General features: G+C 42.1%; 1 protein-coding gene across 4 annotated transcripts in view; it reads right to left on the minus strand.

Moving 5' to 3' along the window:
- Nucleotides 1–427: 427 nt before the first annotated feature.
- CTNNA2 (catenin alpha 2) overlaps nt 428–24,741 on the minus strand; it is a 536,832-nt gene continuing 512,518 nt past the window's right edge. For 3 of the 4 annotated variants that reach the window (XM_081876762.1, XM_081876760.1, XM_081876763.1), the window contains 2 exons: nt 20,750–20,893; nt 428–1,668 (listed from right to left, as the gene is read on the minus strand). In XM_081876762.1, the coding sequence (XP_081732888.1) occupies nt 1,381–1,668; nt 20,750–20,893 (432 nt within the window). In that variant the 3' untranslated portion in view covers nt 428–1,380. The remainder of the gene's footprint in view (nt 1,669–20,749; nt 20,894–24,741) is intronic. The other variant, XM_081876761.1, reaches the window with a different exon arrangement.

Here is a 24,741-nt window from a genome sequence, read left to right on the forward strand (position 1 = left end):
AAAGTGGGATATCGAATCCAAACTCTTCCTCTTCTTCTAAGGAACCCCAGATTCTACCATCCCTTAACATAGGGATCTTAGCAGTTGATTCCTTAGCCTTGAAAACTATAAATGCCCACTTCTGTGACTCCTAGTTCTGCATGGGCATTGCACAAGCACATTTGCACAGAACTGAGATCTTGTTCACTGTATTGGCACAGATTTTAACACTCAGATGGGAGAGCCAAGGGTTAGGCAAGAGCGTGAGGAGGAGGAGAGGGAGCAATTTCCTTCTTGTCTTCCAAGACTCCAAATAACATGTCAATATAAAATAATTTGACAGCCCAGCTGCCAAATTTAAGTGCAATATCAGAGAACAGGGTTGGGATGAGAGGATATTTTAAAGTTAAACAACAGAAAAGTTGAACATTATGAGCCGTACTTCAAATTCCAAGGTTAAATAAGTTTATTGAGAGTTAGCGGTTACGACGGTATATCAGATACCTTGTAATCCAAAGCTACACCTACACATTTGCCTCTAAATTCTCACATGTGTCAGTTTCCATGTCTCTACACATTCCATCACCGGTTCTTCTATTTCTAATAATAATAATATTAATAATAATAATAATATAATTATAATAATACAAAAGGCAATGTCAACCACCAAGTTGTGCTTCATACTCCACCAGAAAAGAAGAATCCAGTTGGCAAAAAGAAAACAATTAAAAAAGAGAAAAACTTTGTTCAAGTCATCATCGTTGAAACAGAATCATCATTAACACTACTAGAAACAAAAAAGGAAAGAAAATGCGAGTTAAAGGAATTGTTATTTTTTTTTAATCATCTTGGTTAAAAATCCACATATCATAATGAAGATGACTCAAAGTTAAAATTGTCTTATTACCCGGGCCACACATCCAAGCATATTGGCTAGTTACATGATTACACTGTAACAAAAGCAATACAGGTTTTATGGTCTACCATTTCCAGGAATCCCACCTATAAATATACCTGCCAACCTAATGTTTCTTGCATGCATTAAGGATTTGCTTTCCACCCTTCAGAGTTGACTGTCTCCCATTCCCCCACCACAGTTCTTACAATACAATTTTTTTGGGAGGGGAGCCGATTAACATTATCATTATTTTATGCTCTTGGGGGAAATACAAAGGTCAGCATGATGGACCTCCATTTAACTTAAGAATTGCCATGTGTCTTTTGGAAAGGGAAACTGCGGACTGTTTAATGACTTTAATAGAGTCTTGGGCTGCATGCACATTGAAACTGCTTCATTATTCTTTTCTCCCCCATGCCAGATGAATACAAGTCGGCAGGTACGCATACAAAAAGAAACAAGGAAGGAAATAGAAAACCCCTCGAAGGTTGAAGCCTAGTGAATTAGAAGGAATCCATCGCTTTAAATTCACTTAGAGCCTGTACCGGAGAAATGTGTTTCTTCTGAGAACCTCTCCTCACTCTCGTCTGATATTCCTCCGGCTTCTCTCTTTTGACTAGAGGTTTCTTTTCCGGCGCCTTCATCTTCCAAGACACGACAGGCGAGTTGACGGCAGCCGTGCCGTAGACCTTCTGATATTTGGTCGAAGCTACGTAGGAAGCTTTCACAGTAAGGACCACGGCATTCATCAGGTTTTTAGCTGCTTGGATGAGGGAGGTGGCACTGTCGAGCTAGGGAAAAGGAAAGGAAGCAACAGGAGGGTTATTGCCAGCCTGGGTTGGAGGAACGTAATGCTCACCAAGCGGAGATGGTTGTCTTGCTGAAGAGGGTATTGCGCATAAACAACCTCTGTATAAAAGACATACAGACTGATATATGCCATTCTGCCATACACATGGAGCTGCCTTCGCACAGCGTGAATAATGGATGTTTCCCAACGTTTTTATGCACCATTGCCAATGGATTGATGATTTCATTATATATTAGTGATTTTCAATGCAGAGCAAGGGAGTAGACGTTCTCCCAGGTTAATTGGATCAGTAAAGAAGAGTATTGCATGTGCCCACCAAAAACCTGATCTTGCTTGCTCTAAAGCAAAAAGTAAACCACGCATCGATGCAATGCCCAGACTGCTATTAACCTGGAATATTAAGACGCTGTTCCTGACTCACAACATTTATGGCTAAAATGTGTAATATTAGAACAGTCAGACACAATTCTGGCAAATGCACGTAACAACATTTCTCAGAAGATGGCCCACTAGTGAGATGTGTCTGTCTCCCTCATTATGGACTTTCAGGAGAAATTTAAAAACACTCCTGTCTACTCAAATGTTTGATGGTTGAAACGTATTGTTCCCAGCAACCCTGAAATCACTGGTTGAAAGGATGTAGTTGTGATTTGCCCCATTATTTGTAGTCATCGTTCCGAGAGGTTTTAATTTTGACCTGCTACTTTCCCCAGGAAAACCCACAGCTCAGTTGGTTCGACCCCCATAAGGAACAGCTGCATATTGCTGGACTAGGTGATCTTCAGGCTCCCTTCCAACACTGTGATTTTATGATTCTACTGCTGAATCGGAACAAATGTCAATCTACAGAAAACCTAATTGACATTTGTTTGGATTCAGCAGTAAGCAGCATAGGCGTCAACTCCTGGGTGACGAGGTTCTTTTGCCCCCCCCCAAATGTTTGAAGGGGCTGCCCCCCCCCAAGTTGATGGAAATTTTATTTTACTAAATTTATTAGTCGCTCTTTTTGGGGGTGGGGGCAATTCAAAGCAATTTACAAAATGACTTATTGACATCCCCCTGCATATATTTGCATTAAACCCAGAAAATATCCCACCCAGTTGAGATTATGAGGATTACATTTATATACCACTGAATTGCCAAGAAAGCTTCTAAGTTGTGAAAACCAGTTGTGAAAAAATATAATCACACATAATTAAAATATGCAGTATGCAATTTATCAAAAAAATAAACACCCACATTAAAAATATGCAGTTAAAGCACTTGCAGCAGTTAAAACAGCAATTGAAACAGGAGGTTCAAGTCACAACATAACTGTGCACACTTATGCAGGATGCAAACTTAGCAAATATGCACATGGAAGGTCTTGAGGTACCTCTGCCCAAACTAGAGGTGGCAATACCAGTTAGCTCTGCTTCCCCATATTTTTAGATTCTTGACTTTGCCACATGATCGTCAGTTCTGTTCACAGACCAAATAATTTGCTGCTACCTCCTGCACATCACGAGGGTGAGCAGAACTACCAAAGGCCCCATGCACTGAATACAGTATCATTTTACTCTGAGCGGTCATGGCCTCTTCCCCCAAAGACTCTTGGGCATTGTAGTTATGTTAAGGCTGCTGAGAGCAGTGGGGAGGCCCCTATTTCCCCCACAAAGCTACAATTCCTAGAGTTCCCTGGGATGACAAATTGTTTAACCACTCTGAAAACCTGTAGCTGTGTGAGGAGAACAGGGATCTCCAAACAAGTCTCAGCATTCTTAACAAACAGGGAAGCAAGAGGCATTCTCAGAGTTGAAGGACACATCTCAGGCAGCAGTGCTGTAGTGGGGGGGGGGTACAACAGGGGTGCTTGCTAGGGGTGCAAAATTTCAACACCTGGTGCTGCCTCAGTACAACTGCACATTTTTGTTGCTGGGCACTACTGAAAATGGCTTCTCCAAGAAGTGACCTCACCAGACAGTGGAACAACTCTTCTTTTCTTATCTCTGCAGCTGCGATCTCCTGGGTGACACAGATGCCATTAGGCAGTTGAACACGCATGTGCACTCTGTTCATTTCCCTCCCTCCCATCCTATCCCCTCCACGTCGCCCCAGGCACTGGCAACACATGATATGCCACTGCCAGGCAGTCAAAAAACTTCAGGGAGGGTGTAAAGTTGGGTTGGCTCAAGGAATGGCTCAGTGCCTGGGCAGAGTCCTGAAGGCCATTTACATAGGTCTGGAGGTTTTCATGTGGCCCCTGGACTTTGGGTTCCCACATTCCTGCTGTAAAGTCCTGCTGAAAAGGTATAATAAAAGTCCATATAGTTCCAGAGCTCCTCACAGCTATATAGATATATTGAGGGGGGCAGAGAAAGAGAGGAAAAACTAACCTACCTACAGTACCAACAATTATGAGGACTTTAAATTAATTGGTTAAAATGATTCATCGTCATGCATCCCTCAGATTGGTAATTAATTTTTAATCTCCAGATTCAAGAACATTTCCCCCCCTTCCCACACAAACAGACGCTTATTTTCCATCTTTCCCTTTCGGAAAGAAAAGCAAGTTTTAAGATAGATAGTAACATTATAATGGCAACAGCATGCCAACTCAACAGAGAGCCGTGATATATCGCCCGGTATAATGGTCTTGTACCATTCCGCAGTGTGATTTATGACGCAACTTGCGTGTTTGTTGGCAAATAGCCGATCATACGCTATTAAATTAGGATATTTGAAATTACCACTGAGATCTGCCATCAGACATTGCAGGCTGTTGAATGGCTCGTTTGCAACAAGCGCTGGGTGTCAGAGCAGAGAGAGAGCGGACGGGCAGCAAGACTTGTACCTTTAAACATTCTTCTGAGGCCTGATACATTTGCTGAAGGCAACTGGCTTGCCTTGACAGCCAAGCAAGGAGTGGTCCCAAAATGATGGTGTATTAATTGAAAAAGAAAAAGAAAGAAACAGACATGATAGGAGGCCTTAAATGGGGCTTCAAGCGTCAAACTGGGAGCCCTCGCCCCATCCCTGACTCTACCTAGCCCTCCTGCTAAAGAAATTTTGTATTGGGGAGGGGATAACAGGGGCCAAAGAGGGCTGATGCAGAAGAAACCCTGTAAGTGTGGGCCATGGAAGGCCTAGACTGAACAAAGGCAATATGCATGTGCTAAGGATCTTCCATGAAAACATTTCGCCATGAAATGGGAATCTGTATGAAGGTAAAAAAGGGTAAAGGACCCCTGGATGGTTAAGTCCAGTCAAACTTAACTATGGGGTGTGGTGCTCATCTCACTTCAGGCCGAGGGAGCCAGCATTTGTCCGCAGATAGCTTTCTGGGTCATGTGGCCAGCACGACTACCATATAGTATAGTAATTGATGTGTTTGGGCAATGTGAGATAAGGACCCACATGGAATGCACAGGCTGTGATTCCGCTTCACACAGCCTTGCTGGGTCAGGCTAATGGCATATTTGATTTCGTGTCCTGTTTCCCACAATGCCCAACCACATGCTTCTGTGAAGACTACAAGCAGGACATTTCCTGATGTTGTTCCCCTATGGCTGATACAGGTGCTCTGATTATGATGAGGATAATAATAATTATTTTTTTATATCCCACCCATCTGGCTGTGTTGCCCCAGCCACTCTGGGCAGCTTCGAACAAACTGAAACATCAAACACAGTGAAACATTAAACTTTTAAGACTTCCCTGAACAGGGCTGCCTTCAAATGTCTTCTAAAAGTCAGATAGTTGTTTATTTCCTTGACATCTGATGGGAGGGCATTCTACAAGGCAGGAGCCGCTGCCAAGAAGGCCCTGTGCCTGGTTCCCTATAAACTCATTTCTTGCAGTGAGGGAACCACCAGAAGGCCCTCGGAGCTGGACCTCGGAGCTGGATGATGGGGCTTAAGACACTCCTTCAGGTATACAGGGCTGAGATGGTTTAGGGCTTTAAAGGTCAGCACCAACATTTGAATTGTGCTTGGTACCATAATGGGAGCCAGTGCAGATCCTTTAGGGGTCCCGACACGCACTCCCAGTCACCAGTCTGGCTGCCTCATTCTGGAATAGTTGTAGTTTTTGAGTCACCTTCAAAGGTAGCCCCACATAGAGCGCATTGCAGTAGTCCAAGCGGGAGATAACCAGGGCATGCAAGACAGCGCATGGCAAGACAGCGCATGGGCAGCTAGGGTCTCAGCTGGTGTACCAAATGGAGTTGGGCAGCCATCATTACTATTCCCCGGACTTACATTTTCTATCCTGCCTTTCCTTCATCATGGAACCAAAGGCAAAGTACATGTGGTTCCCAGGCAGTAACCTTACATCCAGCTGCCAAACAGACCCAGAACTGCTTAGCTCCAGTAAGGGGTGGCCCCACAACTTGGGGCTAATAGCCGCTTCACTTATCCCCTGCACGAAATGTTGGAGAGCTGCTACCAGTCAGTGTGAACAGTACTGAGCTAGACTTGGGGAAAGGCTTCCAATATGATTTTTAAAAAAGTTTCTAAAATATTCGGATGAGACTCGCAAAATTTCAGCAGGTTTTGTGCAACATTGCAACGCTGGTGTGGGGCCAACAAGCCTGAAACTTCTGAATTAGCCCCAGTAGCACACCCCTTTTTGTTGTGCACGTGTATTGCTCTTTAGACCTTTTAAGGGATTTTATTTTATGCACTGCACTGACTACTGGGAGTGTGAACGTGACTGGAGCTTGCAGCAGAGGAAGAGGCCCTGCATTTACATGAGCGAGCGTCACAACTCCTGGGCAAGTGCAGGTAGGGGAAGCTGTAGACGGCAACAAGGAATAAAGAGTTTTGTTACATTGTTATGACAGCTATAATAGCAAAGAAACAATGGCTTGCATTTGAAAAGGAGATTATGTTATATGCAAACAGCTACCATCAGACCCGGGAAGGAACAGAGAGTCTCTCAAGTGGGAGATCTTAGGTTGTATTCAACACGGTGTGAAGGTGAACGTTTATCAGCACAAAGGTTTCTCCTTGCACAATGGAATGAGCACCATATCTCCTCCATCCACATCTATTTTGGGTTCCCCTCTGCAGCCCTCAGAAGCAAAAAAAAAAAAAGAAAAAAGAATCATTTGGGACGCAAGTAAAGCCGTGATGCGTGGCTTCCTAATACAACAGAATTCAATAAAGAGGAAAAAGCAGAATGAGAAGAAAGAGAAAATTTGGAATCTAATAAAAGAAGGGGAGAAGAAATTGAGATCTAAGCCTAAATCCCAGGAGATATTAAGAGAAATAAAATTCTATCAGACACAATATATGGAATTGATGAACCAGGAAATAGAATGGAAAATTAAACAAATGAGACAAAAGACTTTTGAATCTGCAGATAAATGTGGGAAGCTACTGTCTTGGCAACTGAAAAAGAGACAAAAATTGAACACAGTGACATCACTCGAAGTAGATGGGAAGTCTATTAATAAACCAAATGAGATAAGTAATTGTTTTCAAAGTTTCTTTAAGAAATTATACAAACAAGGGCCAAAAAATGAACAGGAGATAGAAGAATTTATTGGAAAATACGGACTATCAAAAATCTCTGAAAACAACAGAAGGAGTTTAAACGAGAAAATTACAGACCAAGAAATAGAGAGTGCCATCCAGGATATGAAGTTGGGAAAATCACCAGGACCAGATGGATTAACTGCGAGATATTATAAAGTATTGAAGGATTGGTTAATACAACCACTGAAAGAAGTCTGCAATCAAATTTTGGAGGGGAAAAAGGCTCCCGAATCGTGGAAGGAAGCATTCATCTCACTTATACCAAAGACAGAAACTGAGAAACATCAAGTCAAGAATTACCGCCCTATATCACTTTTGAATGTGGATTATAAAATTTTTGCAGACATTCTAGCAAAAAGATTCAAAAAAGTGCTGTTAGAGGAGATTCACAGGGACCAAACAGGCTTTCTACCAGGCAGGCATTTGTCAGACAATGTGAGGAATATTATAGATATTCTAGAACTTTTGGAAACTGACATAAATAGAAAAGCTGTTTTGATTTTTGTGGATGCAGAGAAAGCCTTTGACAATATTTGTTGGAGTTTTATGAAGAGGAATCTCCAAGGAATGGGGGTAGGCAAGAACTTTGAAAATGGTATAAGTGCAATTTATTCTGAGCAAAAGGCCAAACTTATTGTAAATGGTATGGTTATGGATGAAATTCCAATAGAGAAAGGGACACGACAGGGATGCCCAATTTCCCCTCTATTGTTTATATCGGTACTGGAGGTTTTCCTTAACATGATTAGAAGAGACCAGCTGGTTAAAGGTATACAGGTCGGAACTAAACATTATAAGCTAAGAGCATTTGCAGATGACCTAGTTTTGACACTACAACAGCCAGAAACTAGCACAAAAAGAGTTTTGGAACTTATTGAAATATTTGGTCAGGTAGCAGGTTTTAAATTGAATAAACACAAGACAAAGGTGTTGGAAAAAAATCTCACGGTGGGGGAAAAAGATAGTTTTCAAAGAGAAACGGGTTTGGAAATTACTAAAAAGGTAAAATATCTGGGGGTGAACTTAACATCTAAGAATGTGAATCTATTTAAAGATAATTATGAGAAATGCTGGGCTGAAGTGAAGAAAGATTTCGATATATGGTCAAGATTGAGACTTTCCTTGTTAGGCCGAATTGCTGTAATTAAGATGAATGTATTGCCGAGATTGTTGTTTTTGTTCCAGACATTGCAAATTTTAGATAAGATGGACTGTTTCAAGAAGTGGCAGAAAGATATATCTAAATTTGTCTGGCAGGGCAAAAAACCCAGAATTAAATTCAAGATTTTGACTGATGCAAAGGATAGAGGGGGCTTTGCCCTGCCGGACTTAAAACTTTATTATGAAGCAGCAGCTTTTTGCTGGCTGAAACCATGGCTACTTCTTGAGAATACAGATATTCTGGACTTGGAAGGTTATGATAATAGTTTTGGTTGGCATGCATATTTATGGTATGACAAGGTAAAGGTACACAGAAATTTTAAAAATCATATTATTAGGAAAGCATTGTATAATGTATGGAATCGATATAAAGATTTGTTTGAAAGTAAAACCCCCAGGTGGTTGTCACCAATGGAAGCTAAGGCGGTAAAAAGATTGAACATGGATACAGACTGGCCAAAATATTGTGAAATTATAGAATATGATGGTGAAAAGTTGAAACTACAGAGTTTTGAGAAATTGAAACCTAAAGTCCGAGACTGGTTACATTATTACCAGATTAATGAAACTTTTAAGCAGGACAGAAAACTAGGATTTCAGAAGGAGAGGTCAAAGTTAGAAACAGAATTGCTAGAACCCAATACTAAGAATTTGTCTAGAATGTATAATCTGCTGCTAAAATGGAACACACAAGATGAAACGGTTAAATCAGCCATGATTAAGTGGGCACAAGATATTGGTCATGATATTATGTTTGCTGACTGGGAGCAGTTATGGACCACAGGTATTAAATTTACGGCATGTAGTGCCCTGAAAGAGAACATAATGAAAATGATCTATAGGTGGTACATGACCCCAGTCAAGCTTGCAAAGATATATCATTTGCCCAATAACAACTGTTGGAAGTGTAATGAATGTGAAGGAACTTTTTATCACCTTTGGTGGACCTGCCCAAAGATTAAGGCCTACTGGGAAATGATCTATAATGAAATTAAGAAAATCCTTAAGTGGACATTTGTAAAGAAACCGGAGGCTTTTCTCTTGGGCATGGTCGGCCAATTGGTACCAAAGAAAGATAGGACCTTTTTTATGTACGCAACAACAGCAGCAAGAATCCTTTTGGCGAAGTATTGGAAGACTAAAGAATTACCTACTCTGGAAGAATGGCAGACCAAGGTGACTGAATTTATGGGACTGGCAGAGATGACCGGCAGAATCCGTGACCAGAAGAAAGAGACAGTGGAGGAGGACTGGAAAAAATTTAAAATCTATCTTAAAAATTGTTGTAAAATTTCGGAATGTTAAGATGTCAGGGGATTGGACACTAAGAATTACAGCTATAAATCGAAATTTATAAAGCAGAAACTCTTTTTAAAGAGAATTAAATATAAAAATGGGATGAAGAATTGCTAAAAATTTTGAAATTTGGATGCAGTGAAGGGGAGGTTTGGGGAAGTCGCATTATGTTTGTTTTGTTTTTTCTTTATGTTGTAAAATCAATAAAAATTATTATAAAAAAAAAAAAAAAAAAAAACAGAAGCAGATTTGTGGATGGCACACAGGTTACCCAGGGGTAAGAGAGAGGGGAAAGGCTCTGGAGCTAGTACTAACCCTTGTGTTCATGGGGAAAGATAGCTGAACACCACTCCTACTCTCTCCTGATAATTCTAAAAAGTATTTTGGGGTCCTGTCTTTTCTAGATGCAGAAGCCATGGTGTGCTCCGTAGTGCCCTGCGTGGCACCCATTTTGTGATGGGCGCCCACGGAACCTTCTTGAAATTCCAAACATCCCCACTATCCCAAAGATGTTCTATACCAGAGGAAGGGAAATCTGAAAGGAGTCATGAAATGGAATCAAAGGCATGGCTGTCCAGTCCGTTATACGCAATTCCTGAAGCGGACTACAGACACCGTCCGTAGGCCACATAAGAGTTCCCTGCAACAATCAAACCTGCAGCCATGTCTAGGATTGAGAATCACAGCTTACAGCAAATGAAATGCAGCATTTTGAACAACCTAAAGTGCCTTATATAAGACAGGCTGGTATTTATTCTTCCCATGCTGCAGTTCAGGTGCTCAGGCAGAGTTAACAATGGCTTACCTAAGGCCCCCTCCAGAATTCATTGTCAGAGGTGAAATTCAAACTGGGGGATTCATTTGCATCCATCCCTCTTTCTGACTGAATCCACCCATGCTGTAGAATGAATTGATCCTGAAATAGTTGACTGAACTATGCCACCACCTGGCAGGGAGTGTCTCATTTAAGTGCTCTACATTTAACCCCCACCGCCCCCCCCCCAAACCCCCTGCAAGTATGAAAACTAGCCCGTCAGGGTGATATTCAGCCTATTCCTTACTGCGATTTTTAAAAATTCCTCCAAGCAGAAAAAATAAAAACACAAAAATGTGCTACAGGCTTTTCTGGCACTTAAGGGTTCTACCAGTTAATTCTTATCTCATCTCAATGTATGTTTAAACCAAGTTAGAGTCATTAACAGTGTACTAGAAGAGAAACTTATATTGGTAAAATCAAATTACTAGAGCGTTTTGCAAGGAAGCATAATAAAATCACTCCTCTTGGTATGTAGCCATGACTCAAAGGCATGTTTTAAGTTTAGAAAGGGCGGGGAGGAAGAATCTATTTTCTCCATTCCTTCATTTTTCCACCTCATCCCATTTAAAGTAATTTACTTATCTGGACGTGATGCATTTTTAATTCATTACAGCAGATAGCTGGGTAGTACTGCTGGCCAATCCACTGATTAGTTGCACTCATTTGCATTTTTTCAATTATTAGTAAGAAAACCACTGGGACCCCCAAACAAAATTACTTGTATATTTAACAAATTCTGAATTTTAATGTGGCCTACAAATGCTATCTTTCTCCAGATAACATCCAACAGACATTGCAAAAGCTGTAGACAGCTGTGCACCAGAAATACTTGTGACTCTGAAAGCATAGACTGATGTCTTAAAACGGCTTGGCTGTCAGCTTCACTGTGCAAGGGAACTAAATAAATGACAAATATCAGAGACAATCCCAAAATATACAGGGTGTTCCTGAGCAAGCACATATCGTACGCGCATTTGCATTCAAAAAGATACATTTCTTCAACAGAATGATTTAATTGCTTTAGCCAACGTAATTTTTAAACAATAAAATTAAAAAATGAAATTGCATCTCATTTTGCATGCATGAAACTCTCTTTTTAATATAAGTAGATATTTAATTTATGATAACTGGGGAGGGGGGAAACGAGGCACAAATGCAATCATAAAAGATAATTAAATATGCCTTAAAATTCCTGTTCAGTCCCGTGAATGATCTAACTGAAGAAAGAGTCCTTGAAGAAGTAATAGATATTGTTCCACCTAAGTTTGCAATATATAATAATTGCTCCTAACAGCTAATTCTAATTATATTAATTTTAAATCAGACTGGTTGATACATAAATCTGCTCACTTAAAACAAGGCGGTGTGAACTACCCTAAATAATGGCATTAAAATATCCTTACTTTCCAAACTAGGCTGAAATGAAAGAATGCAGCCTTAGAGCTTGGGGAATATAGATTGGGGGTAGCTGCCATTGTGGTGGGGGAAGAACTTGAACTTGAATCAGATGTGACCTCTCCTTTGGGAACTTACATTTTAAAAATCCCATTCCACCTCATCCTGGAAGATGGGAGCAGCTACCAGTAAAGTAAAATGAATGTGTCCATCTGCCTTTCCCAAGCTGGTGTCTTCCAGATATTTTGTATTAAAACTCTCATCAGTGCCAGTTGTAGTGCAAGATTTCTGGAGTGTATCAGATTGGGAGAGGCAAGTGGATCTCAAACAAAGAAATATACAGTGTACAAATAGGGCCTGCAACAAAGTGTTGCATGCCTCTTTCAAGGATATTCACTGCAGCATATGGCACCCACTTGAGTTTTAGAAGAGAATATTTTTATTTGCAGATGCACAGTGGCAAGCCCTGCTATAAAGGGTGGCCAAGGTGACCAGGAATAAGGACCCAATGTTGGAGAAAAGCAAATACATTTCCTTCTCTTGAGTTTGTAAACATTTGGGTTACTTGAAACCAAACAAGGGCACTGTTTTATCTAATAATCTAGCCACGGCTTGCAGCCTCTGCATCTAAATTAACTACCTCACTTAAAGCTGAGCCCTTTTGTTGGTTGTTCTCTTACAACTTGTTGGGCGATATCACAATATATCGCTGGGCGATATCACAATATATCACAAGCCAACCATCACAATATACCGATATACAATATCATGATGTCGATGTCCTGGGCTGTGGAGGGAGGGAGTAGGCAGGAGGAGTGATCTCCTGTCTGAGCTGTCTGCCCTGGCGCACTCAGCTATCGCTCTGTCATGTCCTTCCCAGCGAGGGAGGGAGTGGGCAGGAGCAGCAATAGCAGCAATAGCCCCTTGCACCAGTTCCCAGTGAACGCTCCGGCATGTCCTTCCCAGCGATTGCCCTTCCTGGTGGCTGGGCATGAATGCTCTGTTTTAAAGCTCCCTCTGGCGATATATTGCCAATCTGAAACCACTATAGCAATCTGAACTTCACATCGCTTCCAGGCGATTTATTGATATACCTCCCACCCCTATCAGTCACATGGCTCTCCATGAAGCTCAACCAGTTTTCATCAGCTGTCTGTGACACAGGTTGATGAGTCTTCCTGTGTCCTTCCTGGGTGCTGCATTCTGCGGTTTTGTTGTGCCAAAGGGCATAGAGATGGAACGTGCCACCATTCTGGGTTAAAAAAAAAAAATGGATACATGTGCATTAGAAGTAATCCATTTGTAGTAATCAGACTCCAGGTGTAACTGGCAACCTCATAATGTCACTAATACATAACTGGCCTATATCCCAGGTCGGCTTTTGTTCCCTGAATATGCTGCAGTAAGAGCAAACACCCTAACACTTTGAGAGGAAATGTGCAATGTGAGCAAAGATGCAGCAATGCTGCCGAACTATTCCTATGGCAAGTATTTCTGCTACGACTGGCCGCCTCCCAGCCTGGTAGAAACACTTAAATCCTGCCTTTTCCTCCCTGCATCTGTCACAAACTCTGCAAGGGGAAAGGATCCTGACAATTGCTGGTCCCTTTGCTTTGTATTCAGCGGGAAGGATTCCAGAAGATGGCGAGTTGTCAAAAATAAAATAGCTCCTGCTTTTGAAAGCCAGCAAGAAAACTGCAAGTGTGGAAGAAGGAAGGCAATATTATTTTAGCCAGTGTTATCTATGGTACATGAGAGACATAACTTAAAAATTCCTTTCCCTAGCTTGTGACTCGTTTTCAGGGATTGAGGAAGTGAGTGACATTTTCTCTTTGTCAAAACAGCAAAAACTGCTCCCCTGCATTTCCATCTCATCTGATACACAAATTCCACAAAAGGTAAAGGACCACTGGACTGTTAAGTCCAGTCAAAGGCGACTATGGGGTTGCGACGCTCATCTTGCTTTTCATGCCAAGGGAGCCAGCATTTGTCCACAGACAGCTTTCTGGGTCATGTGGCCAGCATGACTAAACTGCTTCTGGCGCAATGCAACACCGTGACGAGTGCCAGAGCGCATGGAAGCACCTTTTACCTTCCCACCACAGCGATACCTCTTTATCTACTTGTACTGGCGTGCTTTTGAACTGCTAGGTTGGCAGGAGCTTGGACAGAACAACAGGCGTTCACTCCATTGCACAGATTCGAACCGCCGACCTTCCGATCAGCAAGCCAAGAGGCTCTGTGGTTTAGACCACAGCGCCACCCACTCCCCAAAATCTGCCACAAAAAATATTCCACAAAACCTGTGCCCAAAGCAAGGAGATACACATTTCTCAGAGCGTATGCTCTACCATGGGGGGGGGGGGCAGCTGCAGAAGTTGCATTTTAGAAGAGATGAAGAAATATGAAGCCCAAGGCATTTACAATTCCTGCTCCAGGTGCAAGCCTGATGACGTCTACAGACTAACAAAGGGAGAATGTAATGTGCACTTTTTAAATGTTGTTTTAGAGTGATTGATGACTGGCCAAAGCCTATGATGGAAATGTCAAGAGCAATGGGTTCAAGCCTCAGCAGAGGAAATTTGGAGCTGGTACAAGGAAATGCTTTTAAAGGGGATGTTTACAAGATGAGTTCCCTGAAAGTTTCATTATTGCATGTTATCATCCTGACAAGAGACCACACTGCACAATGGCCAGATATTCCAAAGATTGAACATCTAGAGTCTCCTTCTTTCCAAGTAGAAGTAAGAGGAAAGGAAATGCTAAATCCATGTCTAATCATAGCCGTTGTGCATAATGCAATCTACTCAAGCTGAAGCATTGAAATGAAGGGTCCTGGAAAGGAGGAAGCATAAGGGATTCTGTGGTTACTTTCACTTTGTATGGAGATGTATGGATTTACTCACAGAATCATAGAATTGCAGAGTTGGGTGGGATCTCCAAACCCCTGCAATGCAGGTATCTCAACTGAATCACACATGGCAGGTAGGCATCCAACCTTTGCTTAAAAACCTCCAAGGAAGGCGAGTCCACCATCTCCCAAGGGAGTCTGTTCCACTGTCACAAACAGTTCTTACTGTCAGAATCTCCTTTCTTGTAACATGAAGTCGTTGGTTCAAGTCCTACCTTCCAGAGCAGGGAAAACAAGCTTGCTCCATCTTCCATGTGATATCCATTGAGATATTTGAAGATGGCTCTCATATCTTCTCTCAATCTCTGCTTTTCCAGGCTAAACATACCCAACTCCCTCAACTACTCCTCGTAGGGCTTGGCTTCCAGACCCTTGATTGTTTGGATTGCCCGCTTCTGCACACACTTCAGCTTGTCAATGCTCTTCTTATATTGTGATGCTTAAAACTGGACACAACAATGGGCACAGGACAACACCAATGGTGTCCCACTTATCACTTTTTTCCAGGATGATGAAGAACCATCCATGAGCACTTTTTAAAGCCTCTCTTGCAAGTCTGGGCTCATTCTGAGCTTTAGCCCCCTCACATTCACCCCACAACTGTTGGCTACTTGTATATACTTTTTATATTTCTCCTTTCTTTCATTTCTTATATTTCTTAAATCTCAAATTATCTGTAAGCTTCTTATGCAACCACAGTGGTTTCATTTGATGCCTCCCACTTTTCTTTCTCGTTGGAATTGTCTGCATCTGTGCCTGCAATGTTTCATCTTTAAGAAGCTCCCATCCATCTTAGACTCCTCTTTTAGTATTTTCGACCATGGGACTTGATCCAGCAGTTCCTTCAGCTTTTTGATGTTGGCCTTCTTAAAGCCCAAAGGGCATGTTTGACTACACTCAGTCTTCCCTTGCCTTTGTATCATGAAACCCAAGATCATTTCCTCCCAAGGTTCCCAGTACTTCCACTTTTTCCATTACTTCCTCCAATCGACATTCTTTTGTTATGAAAAGTGGCAGAACACACACAACAATGTATTCTAATGTAAGACAACAGCTGCACTTCCCACTTTGACGTATCAAAATATGTTGCAATGTAACTTTTGCTTCTGAAAACCAAGATGCTTGGAGTAGGGATTAAGGAGTTCAAAGCACCTCTTTGGAACAAACTGTTCAGCTCAATGTGTTTATAGTGCTTGTACTATACATTAAACGAGATCAACAAAATAAGTAGACTGGGGATGAATTTCAACTACTGACTTGCTACCAAACATATTGAAGTCTAAGTGGTAATCCCACCCACTCCCCCACAAAAAAACCAGGTTGTTATCATTTGATCCGCTCAATGCCAGCTGGTTCTATCATTGGGTTCCATAAGCTGTGGTACCCAAAATCTTTGCTCAGAGTGGTCCCCAATGGTATAAATATAGTCCAGCCGAGTAAGCATTTGGTGGATTATTTTCAGGTCTATGTGCACTCAGCACCAGCATTCCAAGGTCCTCCTGTTGGTGCTGAAAGCCCTATATGGCTTAGGCAGCCTATATGAAATACTGTCTCCATCCCCACTGACTTTGGGTGTCAAAATCTGCAGAAAGTACTCTCTTGGCAGTTCCACTAGCCTCAGGCATGTGAGGAACAGCAGCCCAGGACAGGACTTTCCTTGTAGCAGCCCCTATGTTGTGGAATCCCCTACCCATAGAGTATCTGGCACCTTCATTGTATAGTCCCTGCCATATGTTTTACCCTGGCCTTTGACCGTTAACATATTTTATGAGTCTGCAGCTCTTTTGTTGATTTTCTGTTCTGTTCCATTCTGGATGGTTTTACTTGATTTGTATGTGTAAAGGTTTTATCTGCTTTTATAATTTTATACTGTACTGTTGTAAACCTCCCTGGGATTTTACGGTGAAGGGCAGACGAGAAACCTCATAAACAAGCAAACAAACAAACAAACAAACAAACAAACAAAGAATATAATTGCTTAAACACCTACCCCAGGCTAGCTCACCCTTTGAAAGCTTCAGACTACACTGGAATCCTAAATGTTTCTGAGAATACATCAGGTAGAAGCAAAACTGGGGAGAAGGGGCAACTACAGACTATCTCCAGCTGGGTGGCTAAACAGTGGCCAGTTCCTGTCATCATTGACTAATGACCATACTGGCTGGGACTAATGGGAGCTGCCATGCAGCAGCAACTGGAGAGTTAAGGTTAGCCACACCTGGTCTAATCCATCTTAAATAGGAGAAAGTGTAAGTAGCTCTACTTTGTAGGTTCTTATGAACCCCTGAGAACCCAGAGGTTCTTCCTTTTTGCTAACCAAACACTTGTGAATCTGCCACTTCCATAATGATAATAATAATTTTATTATTTATACCCTGCCCATCTGGCTGGGTTTTAAAATTTGCCTTTCAGAAGGTCCAATGGAATGATCACACACACACACCCCGAATACAATCCACTTTCTAGAAAAACTAATGATAAAATTAATGGCTATGGGTAATATCTGGTATCCATGGTCACTAATAGCCATCAGAAGCTCTCTGGAAGCAGTGCCGTCAATGACAGTTTTCTTGGCTTTTTGTACTGAGACAGCTCATTAGAGAAGTATAAGTGTCTGACCATTAGAGAGGGCAGAGAAGTTAGACTCAGTTCACACTTAAAGGCTGATCTATTTCATTTGCACTTTCAGAAACCACATGCAACAACATGCAAACTGAAACACACCCATCCTTTGAAATTTGCACTTCTCTGAATTTTGCAATGCAGCTTTCTTGCCAAGCAATGTGTACAAAAATGCACAAACATGGATAAAGTGTGTTAATGAAAATAACATACATCACAGTGTGTATTATATTAAGATTACACTATATTAATATATTATGCTGGGAGAAATGGATTTGCAAAAATGTATCTGTTAGGGAAGACTGTGCACCAAAATATGTGTGTTAGGAGAAATTTGGAATAAAACGTTGAATTTAGTGGAGAACTGAACTTGGAACTGAAAAGAGGTAACTGAGAGAAACCAAAATTGAAAGATTTGAGCATTCCTACTAACCATTGATACTGAATATAAAGTAGAATAAAAGAGTGATAACCTAGTTAGGACTGGTGCCTGCAGGAGGTTCTGAGGATGGTACTCAAAGGATAGCAGTCCCATGTGACTCTTTTTATTGCTTCTTTTAATTTTCTTAATTTTTCATCAGTCACGATAGTAAAAAGCCCATGATGATAGACTGACCTCCCTTGCTTCGATATGAAGAATAGGCACAGCTGCTGTTTAGCACCTCCCCAGATAACCTAAGACTGGACCCCAAGCAGAGCTGGCAACAAAGAATTAAATAACCAAGAGGGGGGGGGGGACTTTACAGACCCTGCAGGCAGACATTCTCACATGACACATCTCCTGGCCTTTCCACGCATGAGCTTTGACATCTTGACAGCTTTAATAGGTACCCAAGAGGCAGAACAAGAGTACAGGGGGGGGGGGGGCGAGAGAAGGAGAGAGAGAAATCTCTTTTCCCTTCTCTTTATTCAAATGCTGAGGGTTAAAAAGAAGAGTCAAGTGGCAGCTGGAGGACCCGTAAAGAAGAAGAAAAACCACATGTTGTTCAAAAACAAGATTTTGAAATAAGATTTTTGCCTGCAGCAAAAAGCTGAAAAGGTTAGATAACCAGAACCACAATGGCAGCCTTAACAGAGTGCAGGATGGAGGCTTAGACTCACTGATCCAAACCAGTTATATATCAAAACCACAATTACCTTTATAATGTATTGATTCTGGATTTTTATTCTTTTCTTTTAAGGACATCCCATCCCTGATTTTCATTTTCAGCCCCACTGATCCCCCAAAGTGGCCAAATATTGAGCTAACTTCTAGAGATGGAACAGCTGTTTTTTCTCCATATGGGAAGCTGGAAGGCTGATTTTGTTGGAACACTGGAGAACTCTATCCCTTTGCCCCGCTGCAGGGTCTCTTGTATCACTGTCTATGTTACTGTTTTCCACATATATTTTAAGCCGCCTCCAAAATCCTGCCTAGTGTGGGGGGTGTAAATGCTTCTAAATAAATGAATATTTATGGAGATTTAGGGATGGGTGGGTGCCTTATCCAATCTCTAGTCTCAGCTGCACCATATATTTAAAGCAGAATAGTGCCACTATAAGCAGTTATGGTTCCCCCAAAGAATTTTGGGAACTGCATTCTTTTAAGGGTGCTGAGAGTTGCGAGGACACCCATGATCCCCTCACAGAGACTCCTGTCTGATATCTGGAGAGCTGCTGCCTATAGACAATACTGAGCCAGATGGATCAACAGCTTGACTCAGTATGGGAGCATCTTACCCCTCAGTTGCCTGACATAGCTGCCTTCTGTGGAATAGTATGGGAGGGACATTTCAGCACATGCAAGAATTGTGTGAGGTCGGCACCCCTGTGAAGGGGTCACACAACGTCCTTACATGTGCAATCTAAATGCAATAGAAATACATTCTTTCCTGGAAAGGTAAATACATCTTTGGTTATCTTCATCATAATTGTGGTAATTAATCATACCTATTAATAAAAACACATTTGAGCATTGTGATTAACCATAAATTTCAACAGGAGCATGCCACTACAAATTGAACAAGGTGCTTCTGGATATGTTGGGTTTCAAATGTCGCGTCAAAGGTTCTCAATCAGTGCACAGCACACCCACCAAATGCCAGCTTTACGCATCTTGCTGCCAACCCAAATGTGCTGGCAGAGGTGGCGCAGTCCAATTCATTGACTGCGGTGTTGTCTCACCCCCTTGCCCACCCCAGTCCACTATCATCACCATGGATACTAGGAATCTGCAGATGCACACACACACAAATAGAGAAAGTTTGCAGCCCTTATTGAAATGTTTTGCTTCCCTCAAAATTCTTCCAATGTTTTGGCTGAGCAAGAATCTTTAGGTGAAACTTGCCTGTGGCCTAAGGATGACAGACCCAATCAGACCCATGACACATTTCAGGTCTTAGCAAAACATCTGTTAAAAACTGCTAAAGCAGCACCCTCCACACCGGTGCCAAATTTTTGCTTTAATAAAATTTGCTGGCAACTATATGTCTAGAAATGGCTTGCAATCAGGTACAGTCAGCTGGTCAGCTGTGGCAGCAAAGGTATGTTCAATGTATCTGTTCCTGTCCCTCACAATTTCTCACCTCTCCATATAGTTTCTGGGGCAAGCTGCTTTCTGGATCTAGCCATAGGGCAACCAAACAGATATAAGCAGTACTTCTGCCATTGGCTGTGAATAACAGCAAAAACAAGCGCACAGAATTCTGGTGTTCTCCCACAGAAAGGCAAAGAATTAAACTTGCAGAGAATCTTTGCTTTTCTATAGCCAAGATGAGAGATGGGAGAGGAATTCAATTCAGTTCCGGTTTCAAGGGGAATTTATGAAATTCACACGTCATACAAACCGAAATGCAACTGCACTTACACAGTTCTATAACCAAATAATGTGGATATTAAGGGGAAATGCGCATACAAATGACAGTATTAGTGAACATAACATGGAAAAGTGCATTCAATTAAGGGAAATTGCTTGCAGAAATGTGTACAGTAGTCGAGACTGCATACAAATATGCATTTCTTTTCAGGAGAACTTTGCACTAAAATGTTGAAGAATTTTCATGAGCATTTTTTAAAAAATAACTCAAATTGCTGCAGAAAAATGGAGAATTTAAGATGGGAAAAATGAGAAACAGAGAAAACCGAAATTGACTGATCCTGCCACCCCTAGCCAAGTTTTGGATTATTTCCTCTTGCTGTTTTTAGGTTGGGAACACTGGGAAATGAGCTTCCTTCCTATTCCTGTTGAGCGCAAAAAGTGACGTGACTATACCAATCCCACTTAAAGGGGCAGAGTCTCCCACAATCAAAACCACTTAAGCTCACATGGAAAAGCATAGAGATTAGAAACGAGGTTACTCACCATGGAAGAGTCACCGCCTCCGTTTGCAAGCGTAGCTCCCTCAGCACAGGTGGGTAGGTGGGTAGAAAGTTGACTAGCCCTGCCCCCATCTATGACATCACACTCTACCTCATAAAAGGTAGTGAAAGTGCTTTGAACTCCAGTCTGATTTCCGAGAGATACAGAAAAGAGAGAGTGAGAGAGAGAGCAAGAGAAATATTGTGCCCTATTGCAGAGTAGGGGGGTGAGGGGGAGAAGTGGGGCTGGGGCTGGGGATGTGAGAGGGAGAGGGGGATGTATGCTGAAAGAGCTAGGCTCGACAAAGTAGCCAAGGACTCTTCGGCGACGAGGAACCCTGATTTGTTATCCCTCTCACTTGCTCCCTCAGCACAGGTAAAGCCAAACAACAGTATAGGTTTGCAGACAGGGAGAAATCTAGGGCCTTGCCTAAAACCATTTGGGGATGAACCGGCTGCTGAGTTCTGTTGTGGCTGGCCAAGAGAACATCCCAGAACAGCAGAAGTCAAGTGTTCAGGGCATAGGAGATGGTGTCCCTCTGGCAGATACTGTAGCAGGATTCCCCAACATCCTGGGTCCCTAAATGTCATTGGACTACAAATCCCATTGACCCCAACCACCTGTAAATGATGGCAGTTGTAGTCCAACAGCATCAGGGGGAGCAAGGTTGAAGAATGCTGGACTTTATGCAATCCCTTCATGCCTTGGGTTTGGTCTGTTTAACAAAGAGAAAGTTAAACCAGCATAACATTGAAGAGGCAGGCATGAGCCAGGTTTTCCTACAATTTAGGAATGCGATATGTGAACGGTTTCTAGACCACTTGTGGCATAATGATCTCAAGGTTGCTAACCTTGTACTAAAAAGGTGGTGTTGTTGTTTTTAAAAAAGTATTTTATTGGCATGGTTTCTATCCTGAACTTAAATAAGGAATGGACTGGTTTTCCTGAGCCTTATATGTCTGTGTATCAGAGCAGAATACATTCTGTAGGTGAGGGATAAGGGGCATGAAGTGGCCTTCTCTGCTACCTGGGAAGGTAAGAAGAGACCTGCAGGATCAGTCCAAAGGAGCCATATCTTCCATTGCAGAACTTTAATTGCAAGTGACAGAAGATTTTTATTCTCTGTGCTATTTACAACCTCCCCTAACATAGTTGCCTGGCGTTTTTCTAAAACTGAGGTGTGAATGCTGATAGTCTGTGCTGAGGGAGTAAGTGAATGGTAGACACTGAATTTACAAAGCACACTTGAAATGTCCAGGAGGTGTCAGCAAAATGATACAAAGGTGATCACTCTTTTCAGTCTAGCAGGCCCAGTGACACCTTACTAAAAGGAAAACGCATCTCCCCCAAGAAATATGCAGTTCCTGATAGACAGAAGGGAGATTTGAAAACATTTTGTTTTTGACGGCCTTCAAGAGAAACTAGAACACATGCGTGAAGCGAGTTTCTCCATCTATGCTATGAGTAGCATCCAAGCGCAGTGTCTAAATAACTGTGACATTACCAGTGTAGGGAGGGGTTTGGGCCGACTGTCGCAAGACGCTGTTTCGCAACTAATGTGGATGAAACAGGAAGCTGCGGTTGGTTAAAATAAATAAATAACAGCTTCCAAAGTCCTCCTCCTGACTGCACAGAAGGAGGCGATGGGGGTGCATGCAGGCTTAAGGTTTGCTTCAGCAAGTACACATCACAATAAAACACTGTTTATCATGACAGCAGAACATGGCCAGCACCGAGTTTCATTTCAAAAAATAAAAATAGCCAGTTCTGCTAAATTCCTGGAGCCCTGCAGCCTCCTATTATGTCAGCTTTTTAATTATTTATTTATTTATTTATTTATTTATTTATTTATGCTATCCATGGTATTTAATTTGGCAATATCACTTGAATCCTGGTCCCTACCACATTTTTATGCTTTCTTTGACTTGCCCAGCACAGCACCAATGATCAAATCTCCACTAAGGCAGGGGCAGCCAACATGGTGCCTTTCAGATATTGCTGGACTGCAGGTCCCATCATCCCTGAGCACTGGCCATGCTTGACTGGGACAGATGGGAGCTAAGCAAAACGCAGAGGGCACCACACTCGCTGCCCCTGCACTTAAGAGATCAGGCACTGGGTTAGGAATGAATGGTGTTTAAAACTATAATGGTATCACTGATTTGCCTGCTGTGCTGGTGAATGCTTTGTTTCAGTTGCAATGCCATGCATTTCATTATGTTTAATTTGTATCAAGGGTAGGACAAGCCCATTGTAGAGGGAGAAGGACTTCCGTGGCAGCTACTGCCACTTCCAAAGCCCTGCCAGCTCACTGTCCCAGGGTGGGATGTGGGAGTGGCTTTTCCTGGTCTTTTCCTTCACAGTTCTTTCTCCCCTCTCCCCTCGCTGTCAATGGGAGGGGATTGATGATGCCAGTTGAATGGCAGTTGATGACTCCTTAGGGAACTAGTTGGGGAAATGAGGGGCTAAGGGTTTTCTGGTTCCTTGGTTATCACCACAATGCTCTGCCAAGAGCCCATCTACCCCGGTGCCATGTTCTCGCAGTGGCCAATCAGATGACCCTGCAAACAGGGTCTGAGTGCAAGAACGTTCTTCCTATTTGTGGTTACCAGCAACAGGTATTATTCAAAGGCATAACGCCTCCGACAGCGGAGGAGGAACATAACCATTGTGGGAAGCAGGCACTGATTGCCTTTACCTCCAAGAAATGTACTAGGGGGCTTTTGGCAATGTAAATGCATTTCTGCTGGCAATTCACCCTCTTCTCCAATGGTGCAGCATTTCCGCTGCATCTAATAGCCCCTTAGCTTGACCTTGGCTGGCTTTAGGACTACATTGTGAACTGGTCTGGGATGTATTTCATGAAGGGCGGTATTATTATTATTATTATTATTATTATTATTATTATTATTATTATTAACTTAACTAAATAAACAAGCATTCAATCTTGGTGCTTGCAACCTGTTCCTATCCAGGGAAGGCCAATAAGTGAATGTAGAATTTTCAGAAAATTAGCCAACCTCCGAGAGTGACTGTTGGATTGATTTTTCTTTTTAATGCATCCTGTTAATACATCCCTATTTATATTTTCCCAGTAGTTTAATTATTTTGTTATCTTCATCCAAACTAAATTTGGTATTCTTATTGCCTAGGGCTGTGTTGTTGTTGTTTTAAAAAACCTATTTGACTTAGCTTGCATAGTAATAGATCTTCAAATACCAAAACACAGAAATATAATGGGCTGCATAGATCATATATGCATTGCAAAAGTACCTGGACTGGAGCCTTGACCAGGCATCAATCCCTGCAGGTTCTGCAGGATTACTGAAACAGTCCTATTGAGTCTTGGAAGGGAACTGAGGCTGCAAAGACTCAGTACCAAACAAAGGATAGGCCATATATTCAGATTTGTGCAATTGATTATTAATCAGTAAACGGTGTTTACAAACTGTATCTAATATTAAGGGGAGAATGGAGGCACAGGGAGGGGAGAGGTTGAACTTCGACATTTGCATAATTAATATAAATTGCCTAGTCCTAAAAGGTAGGGAGGGGGAGGGGGAAAGTCACTGTATACTATGGGGTATAGTGATGCCATCTTAAATTAAAAGGGGTCAAATGCTAGTTTTGCTCTTACTGAAACAATTTGGTCTTCCTCCCACTTCAGTGGTGTGATTTCCATTCTTGGAACATTCATGTTCAGCATTGTACTTTGCACTGAACATCAAGGCACCTGAGAAGCAAGACCTTTGTGGTCTACTGTCTTAATGCTACGTACTGAAGAGGCCATTAAAACATAGGCCTCTGCAGGAGCAGACAATGTGGGAACGTCCAGATATTGTTGGTCTGCAGTTCACATCATCTCAAACTACCGGACAGCCTGGTTCTGGCAATGGGAGCTGGACTCCCACCACCCCTGAAGGGCACCAGATTGGCTAGAGCAGGCATAGGCAAACTCTGGCCCTCCAGAAGTTTGGGACTACAATTCCCATCAT

This window comes from Podarcis erhardii (genome assembly GCF_964252035.2).
Source record: "Podarcis erhardii genome assembly, chromosome: 9".
Classification (NCBI taxonomy): Eukaryota; Metazoa; Chordata; class Lepidosauria; order Squamata; family Lacertidae; genus Podarcis; species Podarcis erhardii.